The sequence below is a fragment of the Phocoena phocoena genome, chromosome 19, assembly GCF_963924675.1.
Source record: "Phocoena phocoena chromosome 19, mPhoPho1.1, whole genome shotgun sequence".
NCBI classification, from domain to species: domain Eukaryota; kingdom Metazoa; phylum Chordata; class Mammalia; order Artiodactyla; family Phocoenidae; genus Phocoena; species Phocoena phocoena.
Genome location: NC_089237.1, coordinates 42,998,571 through 43,019,165, shown reverse-complemented (window position 1 = coordinate 43,019,165; position 20,595 = coordinate 42,998,571). Strand labels below are relative to the sequence as shown.

The 20,595-nt window shown below is 34.2% G+C and overlaps 1 protein-coding gene across 2 annotated transcripts in view; it reads left to right on the top strand.

Moving 5' to 3' along the window:
- Positions 1-20,595, top strand: part of NF1 (neurofibromin 1) — a 250,014-nt gene that overhangs the window by 50,548 nt on the left and 178,871 nt on the right. For both annotated transcript variants that reach the window (XM_065897305.1, XM_065897304.1), the window contains exons 2-5: positions 6,152-6,295; positions 8,048-8,131; positions 11,962-12,152; positions 16,842-16,948. In XM_065897305.1, the coding sequence (XP_065753377.1) occupies positions 6,152-6,295; positions 8,048-8,131; positions 11,962-12,152; positions 16,842-16,948 (526 nt within the window). The remainder of the gene's footprint in view (positions 1-6,151; positions 6,296-8,047; positions 8,132-11,961; positions 12,153-16,841; positions 16,949-20,595) is intronic.

Below are 20,595 nucleotides of genomic sequence, written 5' to 3'. Positions count from 1 at the left end.
CAACCAGAATCTCTGATGGTTCCTCTTTCCCTCAGCAGAGGTACTTTGCTTGGGAAAGGCATATTTCTGAGTCTTTTTTTTGGGCGGGGGCAGATTCTGCAAATGCCCCAGGGCGGGAGGAAACAGCTGCAGAAGATCACCTTGCTTCTCCATAGTTCACCCTTTTTCTGAAACTTAGCCTCTCTAGTCCTCGTTCCTTCAGTAGCTCTCTAAAATCTTTAAACAGTTGATTTTTGTATTTTTTCTTTTTTGTGTGTGTGTGAGTTTGGGGGAGGGAGGTGTTGTTTTGCTGTGAATTACTCTACCTTGGAAGCAGAAGTATGGATTAAAACATATTTGATGTTTCAATAAATTAAAATTGTTGTCCTTAACAATGTTCAAATTATTCCATTTTTGGTCAGTGGGAGCCTCCTCAAAATTTATTCCTGAGTCTTTTTGACTCGATCCTTTGATAGCTTTCTTTGGCAGCTTTCTTGCTATCTAGTATGACAAAGTGTTCCAGGTTCATCATGTACCTTTTTGCCTCAGATGTGGAATCAGCCATTTTCTGAAGGAGTCCCAATTCCTTTTACCAGGAAATGGAATCTCAAGATCATTACTGCAGGGTTGGTCGTTGTTTTAGGCATTTTCAGCAAACAAAGGGAGAAAAATATATTTTATTTTCTTCATACAAGATAAAACTACATTAAGAATTGATACAGATACTTCCAGTTCCAATTCAAGACTACAGGGTTTTTACTTTGCTGTTCCTCTCCTGTTCTGAGAGTCGCAGTTTTTAATGACACCAGTAGTGACAGAATTAAAATATCACCGAATCACTCATTTCCATGATCCCACAATACATACAGGATCAAGATTTATCTTCATTTTTTTGTCCCTAGAGTATATTCCATTAGGAAGTCAACCTAATATGATTTAAAATAACTTAGAATAGTTCTTCTCTTTGTGACTATGCCATTAAAAATTTGGATACAAATTTCAGTTCATTTGTTTATTTTTGATTTCTATTTTATTTTTTAGAATTTTAATTTAATTTTATATTTACATAAATTACATAATTTCAAAATAAAATCTACAAAAACCAGGGAATATAGATTCTATCCTCAACACCTCCTTTATTTTCTTTCACTTCCTAAAGGTAACCACTTAAAAGTTTTTAAGTTTCATCCTTCTGCTTTTGTATGTGTGAAGAGGTGTATGTGTGTGTATTTATTTCTCCGCCTACTTCTTAGATGCATGGTAGCATACTGTATACTCTTTTCTTCACCCTGTTTTTTTAACTTAAAGATATATCCTGGAGACTGTTCCATAGTTTGATGAATTTGGACTCATTTCTCATATTTTTTATGTTACATTTATATTTATACAAGTCTTTTATTTTAAGTCATTTTTAATCGTGTGGTCTATGTTATTTTCTCTCCCAGCATATTTTTTGGTATTTCAGAAGGTTTGTGTATTAGGGTTCAGTCAGGGAAGCTGATTGTGTAATGTGGGAAGGGACTTATTATGGAAATTAGACCATATACAATTTTGAGAGGACTCGTGGGGTGAAGATCTAGAAGGGGGAATTGGAGGATCAGAGAAGGAGTCACTAGTCAGATCCTCTAAATTAGTGACAATGGGTAGACAAGTTGGAGCTTTTAGGGAAATCTGAGAAGCCAACTATGTCCAGCCACTGAAGTGCGACTGTGAAGGAGAAGCTTGAAGAGAGCCACATGGGAAACTTGCTGTGTTTAGTTACCCCCTCTGTAGGTTTCCACCTAAGCATCTGGTGATGGGCTTGTGCCACTGCTCACCCAGCACAAACCAGCAGTTTGTATTTTTGTTCTGTTGGTTACTTTTATATTGATGCCTTTGTATAGTATTCTAATTTCCTCCGTTTCTTGGGAGGGCAAGTTGTTATATAGTGGTTTTCTTCTGTAAGCAATATTGAAACAGCTAGTAAATTATTCTCATCTCCTCAGCCAGCATTTGGTTTAAAATAATACCCTTTTACTCTTAGTACCATAAGGTAATCAGGAAACATCCTACTTTTTGTATACTCTCACTACCCTCTCCCTATTTTTGATAATTGTACTGTATCTATACTGTCATTATACATAGCAATTACATAGTATGTTTTTTCTCTTACTCTCGTCATTTATTCTCAGTTCTTTTAATAAATGTGTATTTAATGGTCCTTCTTTTTTTTTTTTTTTTTTTTTAATGGTCCTTCTTAATGTGGATGTGTCTCCTGTTATTTTGGTTGACTGAAGTATGTTCTCTAGTAGATTCCTCAGGAAAGGCTTAAGGGAACAATATTTCCTGGGTTCTTACAGTTCAGAACAGTTTGGTTGTCACCATTGTACTTGGGTGTCAGTTTGCCTGCATATAAAATCCTTGGTTTACTTTATCTTCTCTTGAGAATATTAAAATATTATTTCATTTTCTATTAGCATATAGTATTGTCAAAGTCTGATGACAGTCTAATTTTTGTTCTTTGTGTAAGTGGCTTTCTCTTTCTGCCTGAATGTTCAAAGGATTTTTTTTTTCTTTCTTGTTCACAGAAGGTCAATAGTTGTACTAAAATATGCCCTGGTATTGGTCATTCTGGGTCAGTTTTTCCAGGTATGTGGTATGCCCTTTAAACATATAGTTCCAAGTGTTTTTGAAAAATTTCAGCAACGTTTTCTTGAAGTCTAGTTTCTAATATTCATTCTACTCCATTGATTTGATTTCCTTCTTTGAGGACTCCTGTTATACATATGTTGGATCTTGTTTGCCTGTCTTCTCTGTCACTTTATTGCAAATCCCATCTTATTTTTCTTTTCTTTCTTTTTTTTTTGATATTAGAATTTTCCTCCTATTTACCTTCTTTTTCTCTTAAAGCATTATATATATATATTTTTAAATAAATTTTAATTATGTATGTCTGGCTGCATTGGGTCTTCATTTCTGTGTGCGGGCTTTCTCTAGTTGCAGGCAGGCAGGGGCTATTCTTCACTGCGGTGCACGGGCTTCTCATTGTGGTGGCTTCTCTTGTTGTGGAGCATGGGTTCTAGGCGTGCAGGCTTCAGTAGTTTTGGCACGTGGGCTCAGTAGTTGTGGCTCGTGTGCTCTAGAGCACAGGCTTAGTAGTTGTGGTGCACGGGCTTAGTTGCTCTGCAGCTTGAGGGATCTTCCCGGACCAGGGCTTGAACCCATGTCCCCTGCATTGGCAGGCGCATTCTTAACCACTGTGCCACTAGGGAAGCCCTATATTTTGTTTTATTTACTCTTTAATATCTTCTGGTTAGTCTTCACTTCTGAAATGATTTTTCTTTTTTTTTTCTAATTCTTTCCTGAGTTTTGTCAACTTATTTCTATTTGTAATTCTAATTTGTTATTTCATATCTTTAATCATTGAAAAAATTTTCTCTTGGCTCATTTTGAATTAATAATTTACAGTTTCATCTGTTGGTGATCATATCTTTTTGGCGTGTTTTCATTTTCTGTTGCAATGTTATTCTGTCTCTTATTCTTTTTTCTCAAAATAACTTCACATATGATTTGACTACAGTGTTTTCTGTTGCTCATTTTTATGTGAAATTAGTTTTCCTGAATTGGTAGGAGAGAAATGTGGGCCAGGATAATTTCTATCTTCATGGCTCTGGAGCTCTTCTGTTGCTTTCATGAAATTAAACGAATACGTCATCTCATTCTTTGTGAGCTCTCTTGGCTTCCTTCCTCTCTTCCACCTTTATCTGGATCTTTTTCTTTTGCCCTGTTGTTCTTGTTTCAGTCTGGAGTGAATCTCAGCAATTTCTTCTCAGCATGGGCTTCATCCTTGAAGGAAGTGTTTCTTTAGCTGGTTAGTTTAGAACTGTGCTGTCCAGTGGGTACAATGGCTACTTAAATTTAAGTAAAATAAATTAAAATAAAATTAAACATTTGATTCATCATTTGCATTAGCCACATAACAAGTGCTTAATAGCCATATATGGCTAGTGGCTACTGTAATGAGCATTGTTGATATAGTATACTATCCTAACCACAGAAAGTTCTATTAGACAGTGATGGCTTAAAGTGTGCTTTCTTCTTTTCAGACTTTATTATAGACCTTTTGCACACATGTGCCAATTGCCATGTGTACAAAAACCCCTGTATTTTAGCTAAGCTTCTAAACTTGTCCTGCTGTACTTTTCACTGAGGATCTAATGCAGTTTGGGGATTTTCCTTGTCAGACCCATCAAACGTTCTGCTTCCCTCTGCTGTCTCTTGCACAGATGCTTATACCACACCAGTTTTGTAGCTGTAAGTGGTTTGTTCGTATTTGCTGCTTGTATTTTGGTTATTGTGGGGTGCTTTCTCCCCTAGTTTTGATGTAGATATATGGTCCATGGGTTTTGCGATTCTAGCTTCTTTGCTATTTTATGAGGGGGTGTATTAGTCAGGGTTCTCTAAAGAAACAGAACCAATACAGGGGAGATAGAAGGGTCTGAGGGCCTGAGAACCAGGAACACTTAGGGCAGGAGATCAATGTCTCAGCTTAAGTATTTAAGCAAAAGGGACCAATTCTTCCTCCTTCTGCCTTTTTTATTCTATTCAGGCCCTCAGTGGATTGGCTGATGCCCACCCACATTGGACGGGGTGCAAACTGCTTTACAGAGTCCACCTATTCAAATGCTAATTTCATCTGGAAACACCCTCAGAGACACACCCAGAAATAGTGTTCAGCCAAATATCTGTGTGCTCTATGATCCAATCAAGTTGACATGTAAAATGAACCCTCACAGAGGGATTTGGGGGGATTCACAAGCTACATTGCAGCCACTGCCATCTTTTCTCTCTGTCTCTCTTTCTAAGGATATTAACAATTCTTAATTTTCTTAATATCAAATGTAAAAGATCTTATGGGTATTTATTTGCATTTTTTAACAGTTTATTTTTTAGAGCAGTTTTAGGGTCACAGAAAAATTGAGTGGAAGGTAAAGAGTTTTCCCATATGCCCTGTGCCTCCACACATGCACAGACTCCTTTATCATCAGCATCTCCCACTAGAGTGGTACTTTGGTTACAATTGATGAACCCACATTGTCATGTCATAATCACCCAAAGTCCACAGTTTACATTACAGTTTCCTCTTGGTGCAGCCACTGCCATCTTCTACAGTCCTCTTTTTTCGGTCTTTTAGATTTTTTTCTCTCCATAATGTTGTAACATTATGTAATTCTGTAGCTTCTGTTCTGCCCTATCTTCTAAACCCTAAACATGCTTCCCCTCTTTTATTTAGAATTTCTTTACCATCAAATTAGTCACATTATTAACTGACTAAGCAAACTTGGGCATGCTGCTTGGTCTCTTTCCACTTTTTGTTGCACCATTTTAAAAATGAGGAAGCTGGACACAGGTTTGTTTCTTCACGGAGGAACCTCGTCAGTGTTCTGTATTAGTGTTAGCAGGATCTAATACTTAAACAGTAAATATATTCGTGATGCTTTCAATACAGAATGCTGCTCTTAAACAGGGTAGAGATGAACTTCCTGGTAGTGCCACTTAGTTCATTCTCAGATAAATATAGGTAAATATAACTATAATATCTCCCTTAAAAGATATTTTCTTTCCATGAGATTTATCTCTTTGTTGTTCTGTTACTCCCTCAGCTGTGTACCTGAGGGTGATTATCTTAGCTGAAGCAGTCTTACTATGTATATTCCAGGCTCTACAGTTTGTTTTCTTTTCTGCACAATCTGCCGTTCCTTGCCATTATTGACTAGAGGTCTAAGGCATAGATTTTCTTGGTCTGTTGTTCTTTTAATGCTTGAGTTCAATATATAAAAGAAAAGATTGCATTTTATTGCAGACATTTTTCTCTGAAATAATTTTTAGCTACAAGGAAGTAGCTCTATTTCTGTGAGTCATCATTCTGTCTTACATAGTGCTGGGTAAAGATTTAATTTGGTAGATAGAGATTTATGACTTCTAGAAAGAAAGCTGCAAAAATTGAAATTTCTAAAGAATTTTAGATTTGCTATAAATTCCTTTATATATTGAAAATTGGAGCTTGAGATACAAATATAGGTAATTGTGGTTGATAAAATTTTCCTAATATCTCATGATTTTCAATGAGAAATAGAGTTCTCGGTAGTCATTTTAAAATGTAAGCTAACATTTTTTTTTTTTTTTCCCTCAGCTTCCAATAAAAACAGGACAGCAGAACACACATACCAAAGTCAGTACCGAACACAACAAGGAATGTCTTATCAATATTTCCAAATACAAGTTTTCTTTGGTTATAAGCGGCCTCACCACTATCTTAAAGAATGTTAACAATATGGTGAGTGTTTGCATTACTGTTTTACGGGAGAATTCGGTTTGTTTTTTATTTTAAACTTTGGAACAGCATATTTTGAAATATGTAAAGTCATTTTCTGTGGACCCTGGATATAAACATTCATCTTAATTTATGGATGAGCACAGGTAACCTTTTAACTTTCTTTTTAGATTTTAATTCTTTTTCTTAGATACTTGTCTTATTTGTGACCCTATATCTACTGATCCATTTTTTCTGGAATTAGGATTTCATACAGATTTTGTCATATTTAAATTGACCATAGTAATCTATTAAAATCTTTTCCTTAGCTTCTCATTTGAATATTTACATATCAGATTGTCCCAGTCTTAAGTAGATGCTAAATAAAATATGACTTTGTAGTCCTAAAATGTGAGATTGCTTTTGTGAAGATGCTGTTTTATTTCCTTCGTCCTGTAACCTGTGAAAGATTCCATGGTAGAGAACCTGTGTTGAAACAGTTTTCCTCAAATACTTCATCAAGTATTTCCACTGTCAAAAGCTCATAATTGCTTCTTATTTTCCTGTTTCATAAAATCTGTTTACATTCCCTAGACTTCAAGGTACTCCAACTATTTTCTCTCTGTACCTTTGAACATATTATTTCTCCTCTTGCTGTCTGGTGATTCTTTCCTCTGTGTCAGTTTCTATCTAAAATCTCCTTCATACTCAGTCCAGAACAACCGATCTGGATAATTTCTTGATTAACTCCAAACTGCTCTGCTTGTTTTGAGCACTTATAACCACAATTTATACTGTTTGCATTGAGCAGTGAAACTGATTTCTGGTTGTAGATTGTGAAAATCAGTACCATTTTCATAGTCACATCATCTTTGGTGTGTTTTCTTTTGAAAAAGTTGATTGGAAGATACCCCAGGCTTACAAAATTGGTAAACTGGAGGAGTGGGCAATCATATTTTCTCTTTATGGAAAAAAATTAAGATTTTCTGAAAAAAGGACCTTTTATAAATATGTAAAGTGACTTACAGAAATACATTTAAGATTTTATGGAACGCTTCTGTTGCATAGTGTGTGGGTCATACAGATAGGACTTTGCTTTTATAGATAAGTGGCCATGTTCTCATATTGAAAATGTTTTAGTTTTTGGACCCTTCTTTTAAAAACAAAAACAGTATTGAGATATTGGCATTCATTTAGTGCTTATTGAGTAAACTGAATTGTGGAAACCATAGTCTGCTGTTAATAGTGTAGTATTTGATTTAAAGATTGTGAATGCTTAAAACTCGCTTTAATTGGTGTTACAGCATTTTGTTGCTGTAAGAGTTAGGCTTTGATTATTTTGTGGCATCAAAGTGTGGTTAAATGTTCAGTTCAAGATTCTGGTAAAGATCTATATGTGTACCTAAATCCTACATATTTTTTTCTATATTGTTCAAATCTAGATTTTACTTAAAAAATAACAGAACATGGGATTTTCCTAATGTTACCATCTCTTTAATGCTGTTTGTTTCAAAGTGCATTTACTACATATTTTTTAAAGTATAACCCAGAGTATCTTTTACTGTGGCAGGCTGATGACAGATGGTTTGCCTGAGAATTTATTTTGTGTGAGCATTAGGATAAAATCAGAAATAATAGATTTAAATATAGTATAATCTGGGAGATACAATGATTATTGATTTTCTTGATCCTTAGTCCCTCACTTTTCAGATGTGTGCTGATTTGTAGTGGAGAGTAATAACCAACTTTTAGTGTTCTGAATATCTTTTCTTTTAGAGAATATTTGGAGAAGCTGCTGAAAAAAATTTATATCTCTCTCAGTTGATTATATTGGATACACTGGAAAAATGTCTTGCTGGGGTGAGTAAATCTATTCTTGAATAGGCAGGTTTTGTGCATTCAGTTTTGAGAATGATCTGATGTCCTGAAGCATAGGTGTGGACAAGGAGAAGAGTCATGGACTTTTTGTCTAAGACATGAAAATGAATTTTGTTAACAGAGCTGACTGGGTAGCATAGAGAAGTTTTCAAGAAAAAATTATATTCTCATCTTTTGTAAATGAAATAGATATTAAGATTACTTATAAAGTGTTAAGCTTGAGTCACATCTCTCTCTCTCTCAGGTTTTCTAGAAAAAATTTTGTGGAAAAGTCACTATTTAATTTAACTGATTTCTCCAGTTGGTTAGGCCTGTGGCATTGCTTAGCTATCAAAGAATGATGTTAAAGACCAAGAGAATCTTGTTTCCCCCTGTGTGAATCTGATTTTATATTTTACTTTTCAAATCTATGTAAAAGAGAACTTAAAAAATTAAAACTATTACTATTACTGTGATAGATTCTACCTTAAGAACACTTGTTATGTAAATATGAACATATAAAATAGATATGTGGAGGAGTAGTTGAGTACAAAACAATTTTCTCATGTTTCCTCTAAATAGTTATCTCAGAGTTTTCAACCATGACTTACTTAGAAATTTTTCAAGAATATTTCTGGTTATTTATTTATTTGGCTGCGTCGGGTCTTAGTTGCAGCATGCGGAATCTTTGTTGCGGTATACAGGATCTTTCGTTGCGGTGCGCGGGCTCTTCATTGCGGCGTGCGGCCTTCTCTAGTTGTTGCAGGCGGGTTTCTCTCTAGTTGTGGTGCGTGGGCTCCAGTGTGCGCGGTCTCAGTAGTCGCGGCGTGCAGGCTCAGTATTTGTGGTGCACGGGCTTAGTTGCCCCTCAGCATGTGGGATCTTAGTTCCCCGACCAGGGATTGAACCTGCGTCTCCTGCCTTGGAAGGTGGATTCTTAACCACTGGACCACCAGGGAAGTCCCCAAGAATGTTTCTGTTGTATAAAGCATAGTGCTTCTATACTTCAGTAGCTTTAATTCTTCCTGGAAAATGGTAGGAGTTTACATAAATATATAAATTTAATACCTCCATTTTAAAGATCTGTCTATTCAATATGTATTGGGGTTAACTTATTTCTTCTGAGATTATAATCTCTCTTCCTTTGACCCATCTTTTGCTTTTATTCAGAATTGCTTCTCTCTTCCACATATGTTATAATTGTTCTTTATAGTAAAACTAGATGGGAAGGGACTTTGACATATGAGGACTGATCAGTTGAGAACAGAGAGAACAAAGTGTTTAAAGAAGGGGTAGCGTAGGGAGTTGGAGAAGGGGTAGCGTAGGGAGTTGGAGAAGGGGTAGCGTAGGGAGTTGGAAAAAATAATTACATTCACACAATGATGTATCCTTAGGGAAGAGAGGTATAATATTTAAGACTATAGGCCACAAAACCTAAGCATAATGTTTTAAATTCTTTTATTGACCCTCGTCCACATTCCAAAATTGTGCTACAGTGCTTATAAGTTTTCTTCTTAAATTGAGGACAAGCTAGTTCTGTTTTAGCTTTGTGCTATGTATTAATTTGTGATGGGCTGTTCATTTGTAAAATAGAGTGAAAGAGCAAAAAAGCTGTTAAATAGGATGATGGAATTTTGAAGGTGGACAATTTTTCAACTTCTCTTGAATCAATTCTTTGTAGTGGTCTTATTACTTTGATTGTAGATGCCAATATCAGTGACACCCATGTTTGAATGGGGGTGGGCTGGTTTATTGCCTCTTCAATTCTACATCTTTTCTCCATTAACATTTATAATTGAGAGATAGTGGTAAAGGTATTTTGGATAATGATCACTGATATCATTGACCCCTGTTTAATTTGATACTCTTTGGAGATAGCTTAATTGAAGCCCTACTAAGTGGGCATGGTACAGCTTTTATAATACATAAAATATATATTAGCTTGCTCTGCTCTATTGAAAATGTATAAATTTTTAAATTAAATTTATAATTAAAAATAATACTATTCATATTATTGAACAGCTGTGTTTTTCTGGATTGCCTTCAATGACTTTATGGTTGTGTCCTGATTTTCCTTTTTACTTATTTATTTATTTTATTTTTTATTAAAATTTTTTTTTTTTACAGTAGGTCCTTGTTGGTTATTGGTTTTCCTTTTTAGATCAAAGTAAGTTGAGACAGTTTAAGAACTGAGCCCTATAGTACATATTTATCATATTAGTAGTTGAACTAGCTAAATGAAAGTGAACAAATACTTATCAATATCATGATTAAAACCAAAATTTTATGAGTAAAATTTTGTAGAATTTGAGGAATCTTAAGTATTTTTGATCCTGTATATGTGACCATTATTCAAAAGATTGAACACTTCTATAATTTTTATTTGTATATTAATTGGAGTTGGTTTCAACACCTGTATTGTCTGGTTAGCCTATAAATAAGAAAGAGCATTGTAACTCATATTTTGCAGGTTTTTGTGATATCTGTTTATTTACTGTCCAGATATTTCAGTGTATTTGCATCTGAAAGCTTTTGGAATGCAATTACAGATTTGATCATAGCACACTTACAAAAATTTGTTCTTTGTCATCATGCTTGATATTATCAAAATTGTCCTTCATATAAGGATGCTAAAGCCGTTAGGCAAAATACTGATGTGGAACAGTCTATTTTCAACTAAGGGTAGCTTATCCATTGGCTGTTTTGTTAATTGTAGAGATTTATTTTACAAAGTAGAAACCTCAGTGTTAACACCAAAGTTATCAAACTTGGTGTCATTAACAGAGAGACCACCTGGCATTATGTACTTCTGATGTGATGTAATACAAACTGTAGTGAATTCTACCTAGTGTTTAACTTAAATCTAATCAGACTGTTATATTTAGATTCCAGCTTAACAGAAAATATAGCAACTAGAAGAACAAATTTCACCACTAGGACATAATCAGATCAATAATATACAACATTTTGTAAGGCAACTGGTCTATTTTCTTAAAAAAAGTCAGTGTTATGGAAAATAAAAATGATCTATATGGTGTGTGAGGGGAAAATAGTTTTAGGATAAAGAGACTAAAGGAATGTTACAGTCATGCTGCAATCTGTGAACCTTTTTTGGATCCTGGTTGAATAAAACAAGAACAGCTATGAAAGACATTTACGGGGCAGTTGGGGAAATTTGGATACGGTTTGGGTATTAGCTGATCTAAGGGAATTTTTTTTTCTCCTTGGTGTGATGATTGCATTGAAGTTATATTTGAGAATTTTCTTATATTTTAGAGATGCTGAAGTAAGTTAGTAGTGAAGTAATGATGTTTGTAGTTTACTTTGAAATGGTTAAACCAAAACAAAATTATTTGTCATAAGTAATATCTATCTGTTTTGGTCAGTCTGCCCAAAGGTAGATGTGATTGCTCACCCAGGAGTTAATTTGGATGTTGAGACAGATGACACAGTGCACTCACCAGTGAATATGCGTAAAGTTTATTTAGGACTCACAATAAGCTAGGGATTCCCAGGAAGGGAAGGGCTTATGTAGGGATTTGATGAACAGGGGAACAAGCAGAAATTGGGGTGCTGAGGAGGATGGATGGGGGTACCTGGACTTTTCTTGTGATTAAGAAGTGAAAGATGGAACCACCCTCTTTATTAAACTAATTGTAGATAGATAAAGCAAACATGATGAAATATTAACAATTGTGGAATCTAGGTGATGAGTATATGGGTGTTCGTCATTCTGTTTCATCTCTTATGTATGTTTGAAATTTTCCATAATAGAAAATATTTACACGTAAGTTTAAGAAAGTTTTAGAATTATGTGATTATTTCTATTTTAGCAACCAAAGGACACGATGAGGTTAGATGAAACGATGCTGGTCAAACAGTTGCTGCCAGAAATCTGCCATTTTCTTCACACTTGTCGTGAGGGAAACCAACATGCAGCTGAACTTCGGAATTCTGCCTCTGGGGTTTTATTTTCTCTCAGCTGCAACAACTTCAATGCAGTCTTTAGTCGAATTTCTACCAGGTTAGTGTGTAAATTTACATAGGAATGTTGTAAGTAATATAAAATTCGTCTACGTAAAAGTAAAAAGTTGACAGAAATGAGTTTAACCTGGGCTTCTGTTGAAATTTTATACATTGATTTCTTTGAAATTTTTATTTTGTAATGTTGTGTTATTGGTGGGTACACTTAAATGTGAGTACTATGATAAACTTGAAAGTCTAAATTTTAGGAAAAAAATGTCACCCATGACCGGGCTTCTTTTTTTTTTTTAATGCTATTGATAGATGTAAATTTTGGGTTTGGCTTTTTAACGTATTATTCCTTGTAATGAAATTAGTCAATCAGAATAATTGGTGAGTAGTCAGAATTCTAATGATCTTAACGCTCTGATCCTTATCACAAGCTCCTAAGTTATCAGAAAACAAAACAAAACAAAAAAACCAAACCAGCAATGTGGAAGCACAAGGAAATGAGTAATTCTAGAAAGTGAACTGTATTTTAAGTGAATGAGCTGTGAAATCTCCCATTTGTTGAGCATTTACAGCATGTGCTATGCTGTTTGATCTTCACAGTATCCCTGAAATGTAGGTGACACCCCATTTTATAGGTAAGCAAACTAATACTAAAGAAGTTATCAAGATGCTGTGCCAAGTAACAGAGGACCCCAAACTTCGAAGTCCGGCTGGCTTCAGTCTGTCTGTTTTATTGTGCCTGGCTGCTTCCTGGTACTGCTATGTTAGCTGCATTTTGATGAAATCCTTTTTATAATATCCACTGCTGTGCTTTAAAATTGTATGATAAGTATAATTTAAGCTTTTATTGATGCTTAGAAATCATCATGTGATCATTCATTGTGATAATGCTAGAGATGGAGAAATGGGTATAGAACCGTAGCTGATGGTAGCAGGTAACTCTGGATCTTAATTTCATGCAGACGATTTGCCTTTCTCATGCAGGTAGAGTCAAATGGGTCCCTAATTAAGACCAAGTAGGAAGTATAACGTAAATCACCTGGTGATTCAGTGGATCAAAGACTAACGCAGAATGCTTAATGGCACCTGCATCTTTGGTTTGTCTGTGTTGTGTAAGGAGTGGACGTCCATTAGCTTAGTTCATTCTTATGTTGTTTTCCAACAGATGTGAATGAGAACATACATCATAGTTTGAGAATTTGTGCTGTGGTTTTTAGGCGGAATTGGCTAACTTCAAAATCCTGCAGTCTTTTTAATAAAAAATGGCATTTCTTTGATGGTGATGCTGGGCAACAGTATTCTTCCAACCTCTCATCAGAATTGTGGTGCAAAGAAAATTAAAATTTTATCTAATGTTATAATATGACTGATAATGTAGGGTAATGGTTATACAATAGAACAATGTCTTCATGAAATCTCTTGAGTGTTAACATCTCATATTCTGAGTAAATAGTACACTGGTTGAAGCAGCAAGGTAGCAAACACCTAGGTAATAGGATGCATTAAAATGATAAAAAACCAAACCAAACCCTTTCTTTGTTTAGGTGACTACTAGACCAGTCTTACTGTTTGAAATAATCTTACATTGAAGGTAGAAAATGATCAAAAGGGTAAAATGTTTTTTAGTCTATCCAAACATGAATTGCTTTAATAAAACACAGCAAATGTGCCACCTCTGAAAACTCTTAAAAATCTTCTGGTCACCAAAGGTTTTATTTTGCAGCATTGGCACGTGTAAAACTAGCCAACTTTTGGGTATTTCCTGAATCTAGTTCAGTGTTTGCAGAGTAGAAGTTAAATGTCTCCAGAATAAGCCAGTTTCTTTAGCTTTCAGGGGACAGACTGCTCAGAAATGGGATCTATGAAATTCATGTTTCAGACAACTACATTTGCTGTTTCATTTAGTTGGTGCCAGAAATAGGAGCTGATCTTATTAGAGGGTCACTTACCTAAAAGACCATTATGATGGTTTAATTGAGATGGGGTTATCCTGTGACACTGCTGTCGTAGCATTAGGTGACAAAATATGCAAGGAACTGGAATGGCAGTTCTTTCTGAAGATTGATTTTATACTTCGTATGTACTAGATGAATCAGTATCATGAAAATTTGTTGTGCTTAACCATTCTACCTGTCTATGGATGTTTCTCTTTTAGGATTAACATTAGCTTTTGATATTTCTGTCCTTTGCTTTTCTTCAAGGGAATAATATGAGTTATAGATCATAAGTTAACTTTTTTATTCTGCTGAAGTATACCATGTTCTGTGGCTCATAGTACTCTTTTATGTAGAGCATTAGCTGCTTTCTCCACAAAATTATTATACAATGCGCTGGATCTAATTGTTTTGTAGTTGGAGGGTCCTGAAAAATACCTAATTTGACATATACCAGAAGCAGAAGACTCAATGACTTTGAAAGTTCTGTTTGATTCTTTTACAAATCTGCTGTTTTTAAAAAATGGTTTCTTACTGTTTTTAATAGTTTAAAATTTCTTCTTATATGTCTAATTATTTAAAACATACTTATTATATATTCTCTTTAAGACTGTTAAATAATCTCGTTTGTTTGTGTGTGCCAACTGTCATTCACAGTGAATTTTTTCTCTCTGTTTTGTAAACCTTTGATTGCAAATTTATCTTTAGTGCAGTCTGTATTTTCTTTGGGAATCTCTTGTAGCCTGGGACTGTGGGAGTATCCTAGTGATGGTTTTGCATTTGCTTTTGCCAAGTGCCCAGTTCTGGACCTATATTTTTGTTAATTTCTCAGCCCCAAATTGTATGGGTAGTACAAACGTGGGCCTCAAACCCTTGTAAGGTGACAGCCCTGGGTGATTTTTTCCCCTACCCAAAGCTTAGGCAGAGCAGACAGACTTCCTGTGCTGGTAGATTTTCCCCCCTCCCTCTCTTTTCTCTATGTCTCTGTCTCTCAGTGTCTCTTTCTTTTTTTAAGGAAGTGCGTAGCTCTTTCTAGCCATGTTTTATGCAGGTCCCTGGTTCTACTCTCTGCATTATGAGGGTACAGGACTTTGTATCCAGTCCCGTGTGGATGTTTTTAGCCCCAGACCCCTAGGTTAAGGAGAGAAAAAAAATCTGACTCTCACCCTTCTTTTGTTGGCTAGATCATGCCTTCAAAACCATCTCTGGTTTTCAGTTTCCTTTCCATTTCTGGACTTGGGTGGGTACTTAGTGTTTGTTTTGCTTTATTTCTGTACATTTAAAATATCTTTTTGTTGTTGTTCAGTTTACCTAGTTTTTCTAGATGTTTTAGTTATAGGTTTTCCACTTCATTTCTTTTGCCAAGAATACGCTTTATTTGATTTCTCTGCCTTATAAATTCACAGAATGTTCCTTCCTTGTGGTAAAAACTGGACTATAAAACAACCACAACCACTCACAAACAACCACAAGAGTTAGCTTTTCAAAAGTTGGTGTTGCTGATTTATTAAGTTGTGTTTCTTAAGGAGTCATATTCCATATTTTTAGGCTCTTTGCAGCAGCTGTGGAATTTGTAGCATGTAAATCAGTTTTGAGGACCTTCTCATTCCCAGTGTGAACTGCTAAGCTTTTCTCACCTTGATGATAAGAAGAACATTAGTGTAAGTGCTTAGAATAATTTTAATGTCAGCTATACGTCTGTGGGCTAAAGTGAGTGAAAGAGGAATTTGAGAAGGAAGAAATAGCATTGATTTCATTTTTAGCAGCTGAAGGTTTAGTGTGATGATTAATGTCAATTTTAAATTATACTGAAATGGTTATACTTTGAGCTAATATTTTGAATAAGGTCATGTACTATTTGTGCTTTTTCACACATCTCTCTCTGCATTTATGAAAATTAGTAATTTCATTCTATTGCTTACATTTTTGATATCTATTAATTGAAATAAGCAAGCTTCATTAGGAAGCACACAACAGTAGATTAGCAGTACCAACTTTGAAAAGCTGACCTCTGTGGTTGTTAGTGAAAAAAAAAGAAGAAAACTTTAACCTCTTTTATTTATTAAGCTTAAGTGAATTTCTTAGCAGTTTAAACATCTATATATATATATTTTTATATTTTTGTTAAGTGCTAAATTTTTCTACATTTTTGGTAACTTCATATTTAATAAGAGGGAAATTTGGGGTTTAGAAAGATTATTGTCATTACAAGCTTAAGTTCTGTGAGAGAGGGACACTAGTTAAATAATCACGTAAGCGCTCGTACAGACTGAAAAGCGCAGTGCATAAAGGCTTACTCATTTTTTTTAATACAAAGTAAATGTATCCTGTGAATGTAGATAAAATGTCATTCATGTTTCTGAAGTCTAGTTGATGTGAATAGAGGTTAATAAAATTTATCTTTTTTTAACTTGAAATTTGAATTTTATATTATAGAAAAAAATTTAAAATACACATAGCAGAGAGAAAGTATTTCAAATACCATCTCTTACTGTGCTTCAGCAGTTATCAGCATGCTGTGATTTTTTTTTAATAAAAATTCTGTATATTAAATTCTGTATATTTTACAACATGGTGATTTGATATACATTGTGAAGTTTACTGGATTATCACGGTTTCTTTTGTCACAGCCCCTGAATTAGTTATGTTCCTTTAGATTTTCATAAAAAAATTATTCTCTTATTTTTATATGTGTATTTTCTCTTATAAACTCATCATTAGGGTGAGAAGAGTCTGTTGAATTCAGAATTTCAGACTATCCTAAGACTTCAGTTGATAAATTATTTTTGGTTTTTACTTTTCAGGTTACAGGAATTGACTGTTTGTTCAGAAGACAATGTTGATGTTCATGATATAGAATTGTTACAGTATATCAATGTGGATTGTGCAAAATTAAAACGACTCCTGAAGGGTAAGTTTAAATGTATGATATATCTGAAATTAATCACTGTGGGTGAAAAACCAGTGTGTTGAATGTACTAATTATACTAATTGTGTTGAGCTAGAACATCAAAGTGGATTTTATAGTACAAATGTCCTTGAGAAATGGACAGTAATACTTTATGGTTCAGTAATTTTTGAACCTTTGAAAACAATACATTAGCAAAAATTAGTATCTTAAGTCTTGACAATGGAAAGTTTTGTTCAACTACAATTTTTGCTTTTAATAAAGAGAATGTGAGGATGCTGTTATTTAATTTTTCTAGAATTTCACCTCTTGAGGGTAGCGAGTAGGTTATAGAAGTTATTTGTTTAGCTATTGGTAGTGCTAAAAGCAGATAGCTTAGCAGGATATAAAAGTTTCATTGCAGATGGAACCAGAAGATTGTGGTCTTATGGTGAGAGGAGAAATTGAGTCAGGAATCTCATTTCTGACATTCTGTTTTCAATTCTGTTATTGACTTACTGACTGACTTCATAGCATTACAAAGTCTTTTACTCTTTCAGTGCTTAGTTTTGCTTCCTTGTAGAACATGTCAATAGTAGTCACACATGGGAATGTTATAATGCCTAAAATGTGTGTTTTTAAAGCTTTGGAAAGTGCTTTCTATGATTATGTTGATTGAAATAAACTATCAGAAGGAATTGAGAGAATTTTTGTGGTAAGCAGGAATGTGTTAATATAAATCAAATATCATTGAGTATTATTAATAAACTGAGTATAAATACCTAAATTCATTTCACAAAAATTGTATTTTAATTTTATGTAATATTGGATCCTGGCTAATTTAAATGTGGAACCTTATAGTATATGATTCACACTCATTTTTATTTTACTTTGTATATTGATATAGGAATTGTCAATAATGTTTTTTAATGTCTGACCTAAAAGGAAATTTAGTTATACTAACTTTGAAAACCTCAACAGTTCTACAGTGTGTAGTTTTCAAAATACCATGTTTAGTTTTCTTAACATTTGCTTTAAACTCAACAACTATTCACCAGAGATGTAAAAAGCCTGTACCTATATAGATGAATACTATAAGGCTGTGTTCCAGCTATATTACCTTGTTCAGAATTTGTGATTTTAGATCGTTACCATTATAAAACCAAGCAACAGTTAAATCACTTTTTAGTAACTTTAATAAAGGAAAAATGGATCATTTTAGCGATTATGTCAAGATATGGACAAGTGGGCAGCAATTATTTTAGATTATAATAAACTACCACTCAAGTAGTTGAAATTTCAAGATTTTAATATTTATCATTAAACATTGAAAAGTTAAGGAAGTGAATGGTAATATTTAGAGATTTAATCTTTGTATAATATTTAAGAAATGTAAGTGGGGTTTTGTGATTTTTTTTTTTTTTTCATAACTGTTCAGTGACATTTGGGAAATCTAGTCCAGGGTGCCTGTGGATTTTGTTTGTTTGTTTAAAAGATCAGTTTTCTTAGAAATGTTTAATCCATAATAATTAATTGAGATGGTTCTCCATGCACAAATGAGAGAAACTAAGTGTGTGGATAAATTACTTTCTTTTTATTGTGGTAAGTTATCCCCATTGAATGCAGCTTCCTTATGATCATAAATTTAGAGTTTATACTGATAAATGTGAAATATAAAGCTAATATTAGATAGACCAGCAAAAGATGGTTCTACATGATAATAATAATGGTGAAAGGAATGGAAACTTCCTGTAATATGGAATAGTAAAAGTAGTGATGTGTTTTAAATTCGATTCAGCAGCTTTTGTTGGGAAACTGTATGTAAGGAACCATGCTAAGTGCCGGGCTTACAAAGATTAATAAAGTATTGAATCTCTCCCTTTGGAGCTCATGGCCTGATTTATGAGACAAATATATTATCAGATTATTTGCAAAGCAATGTGACAAAGCTAAATAGAGTGAGCATAAAGTGAGAGATTAAGTATGTATGGGTTTGGGGGTGGGAGATGTTAAGAGGAAAAGAGCAAGATATAGAGAGGTACAAGAGTAGGTCAGATCATATTAATAAAAACATAGTAACATTTGTTGCATTTTCAGTATATGCCAGATGTCACGCTGTGCACTTCACATGCTTTTTCTCATCAGTACTCACAGGAACCCTGTGAAACAGATATTATTATTATCATCCCCTATATTGATGAGGAAACTGAGGCTTAAGTAACACTTACAAGGTCATACAGCTATTGAGTGGCAGGGTCACATCTGTGTGTCTCTAGAACCAAAGTACCTAACTGCTGTACTGTTTTGCTTATGGGCTATTAGGCTTTATTTTAGTGGCCATGGGAAGTGATGCAGAGGCTTTTGGGTGGAAATTACCTTGATCAGTATTTTATTTTAGATATGCCACTTTGCTTGAAATTCGCAGGATGATTTGATAGAAAATTAAATGAACTTCTGGGACTTGGTTGTATAGTAACGTGAGGTAGAAATGATAGTGGAGGTCTGGATGGAATGGGGTAGGGTGGGGACCAATTAGATATGGTATTTAGGAAGCAGAATACATTGCATAGCTTTTGGTGATTAATTTAGGTATGTGATGTTAAAGGGAAGTATCACCAAGTGTTACAGAGCAAGCTGGTTAAAGCAGAGAAGAAGGTGGCCAGGAAAATGATAAATTGAGTTTTAGATCTATTGAGTTTGAGGTATTGGTAGGGTATCCAGTCAGAAACTTGTAGAGCTGGAGTAATAAAATATTTATGGAATTGGAATTGGAATTGAGAATAGACTACTGTGTATAACACATTTAAAGTGTCATAAAGGTAAAGTTGATGAACATAGGAAGGCAAAAAGACTCAAGAGCACTGTAAAGTGTAATGCTATTGTTTGGAAGTCAGAGGAGAGCAAGAGCAAAGAAGGTTGGAAGGGTATGTTTTAAAACTGACTTTGAGAGCAAGCTGCTCATTTCCAAGTCCAGGAAAAAAAGTGACTTTTAAAGGATTATTTAGACAATTTTATAACTTGTAGACTCATCTCTATCTTATAAAGATATTTATGTAATTGTATTAAGTACCTGCATCCCTTCATTAAAAGTCCATATGGGGAGTTCTCTGCCAAGAGACTGTTACCAGTAATATAGTTTATAGAAGGGTCATCTTTTCCAGATATAAATCTTTTTATAAATGTGGACAATACATTTATAGAAAAGGAAATTAAAATATCTAATATATTTATATGGAGAAATGTTTAGTCTTATTTTAAAAATGCATTCTACTGCTTTGAACAATCAAATTAGCAGAATAAAAGAAATGAACACATTTAATGATGGCAAGGATGTGATAAGGGCACATTCATATGCTGCTTGGTGGGAGTGGCCTTTGGCCCAACGCTTCTGAAAATCAGGTTGGCAATATTTATCAAGAGCCTTAAAAATATTCATCTCTTTGGACAGTTCTTTTTCTAGGTATTTATGTGCCTTAAAGAAATAATCGGAATGTGGAAAAGACTTGGATATAAAAGTATTAATGTTACTTATAATAGTGCAGTATTGGAAATAAATATGCAACAATTGGAAAATATTTAAATAACCAGTGACTTAATACAGTGACTTAAATATTCTGAAAGACATCAAAGTATACTGAAAAGACTATGGCTTTGAAGCCCAATTCAATCAT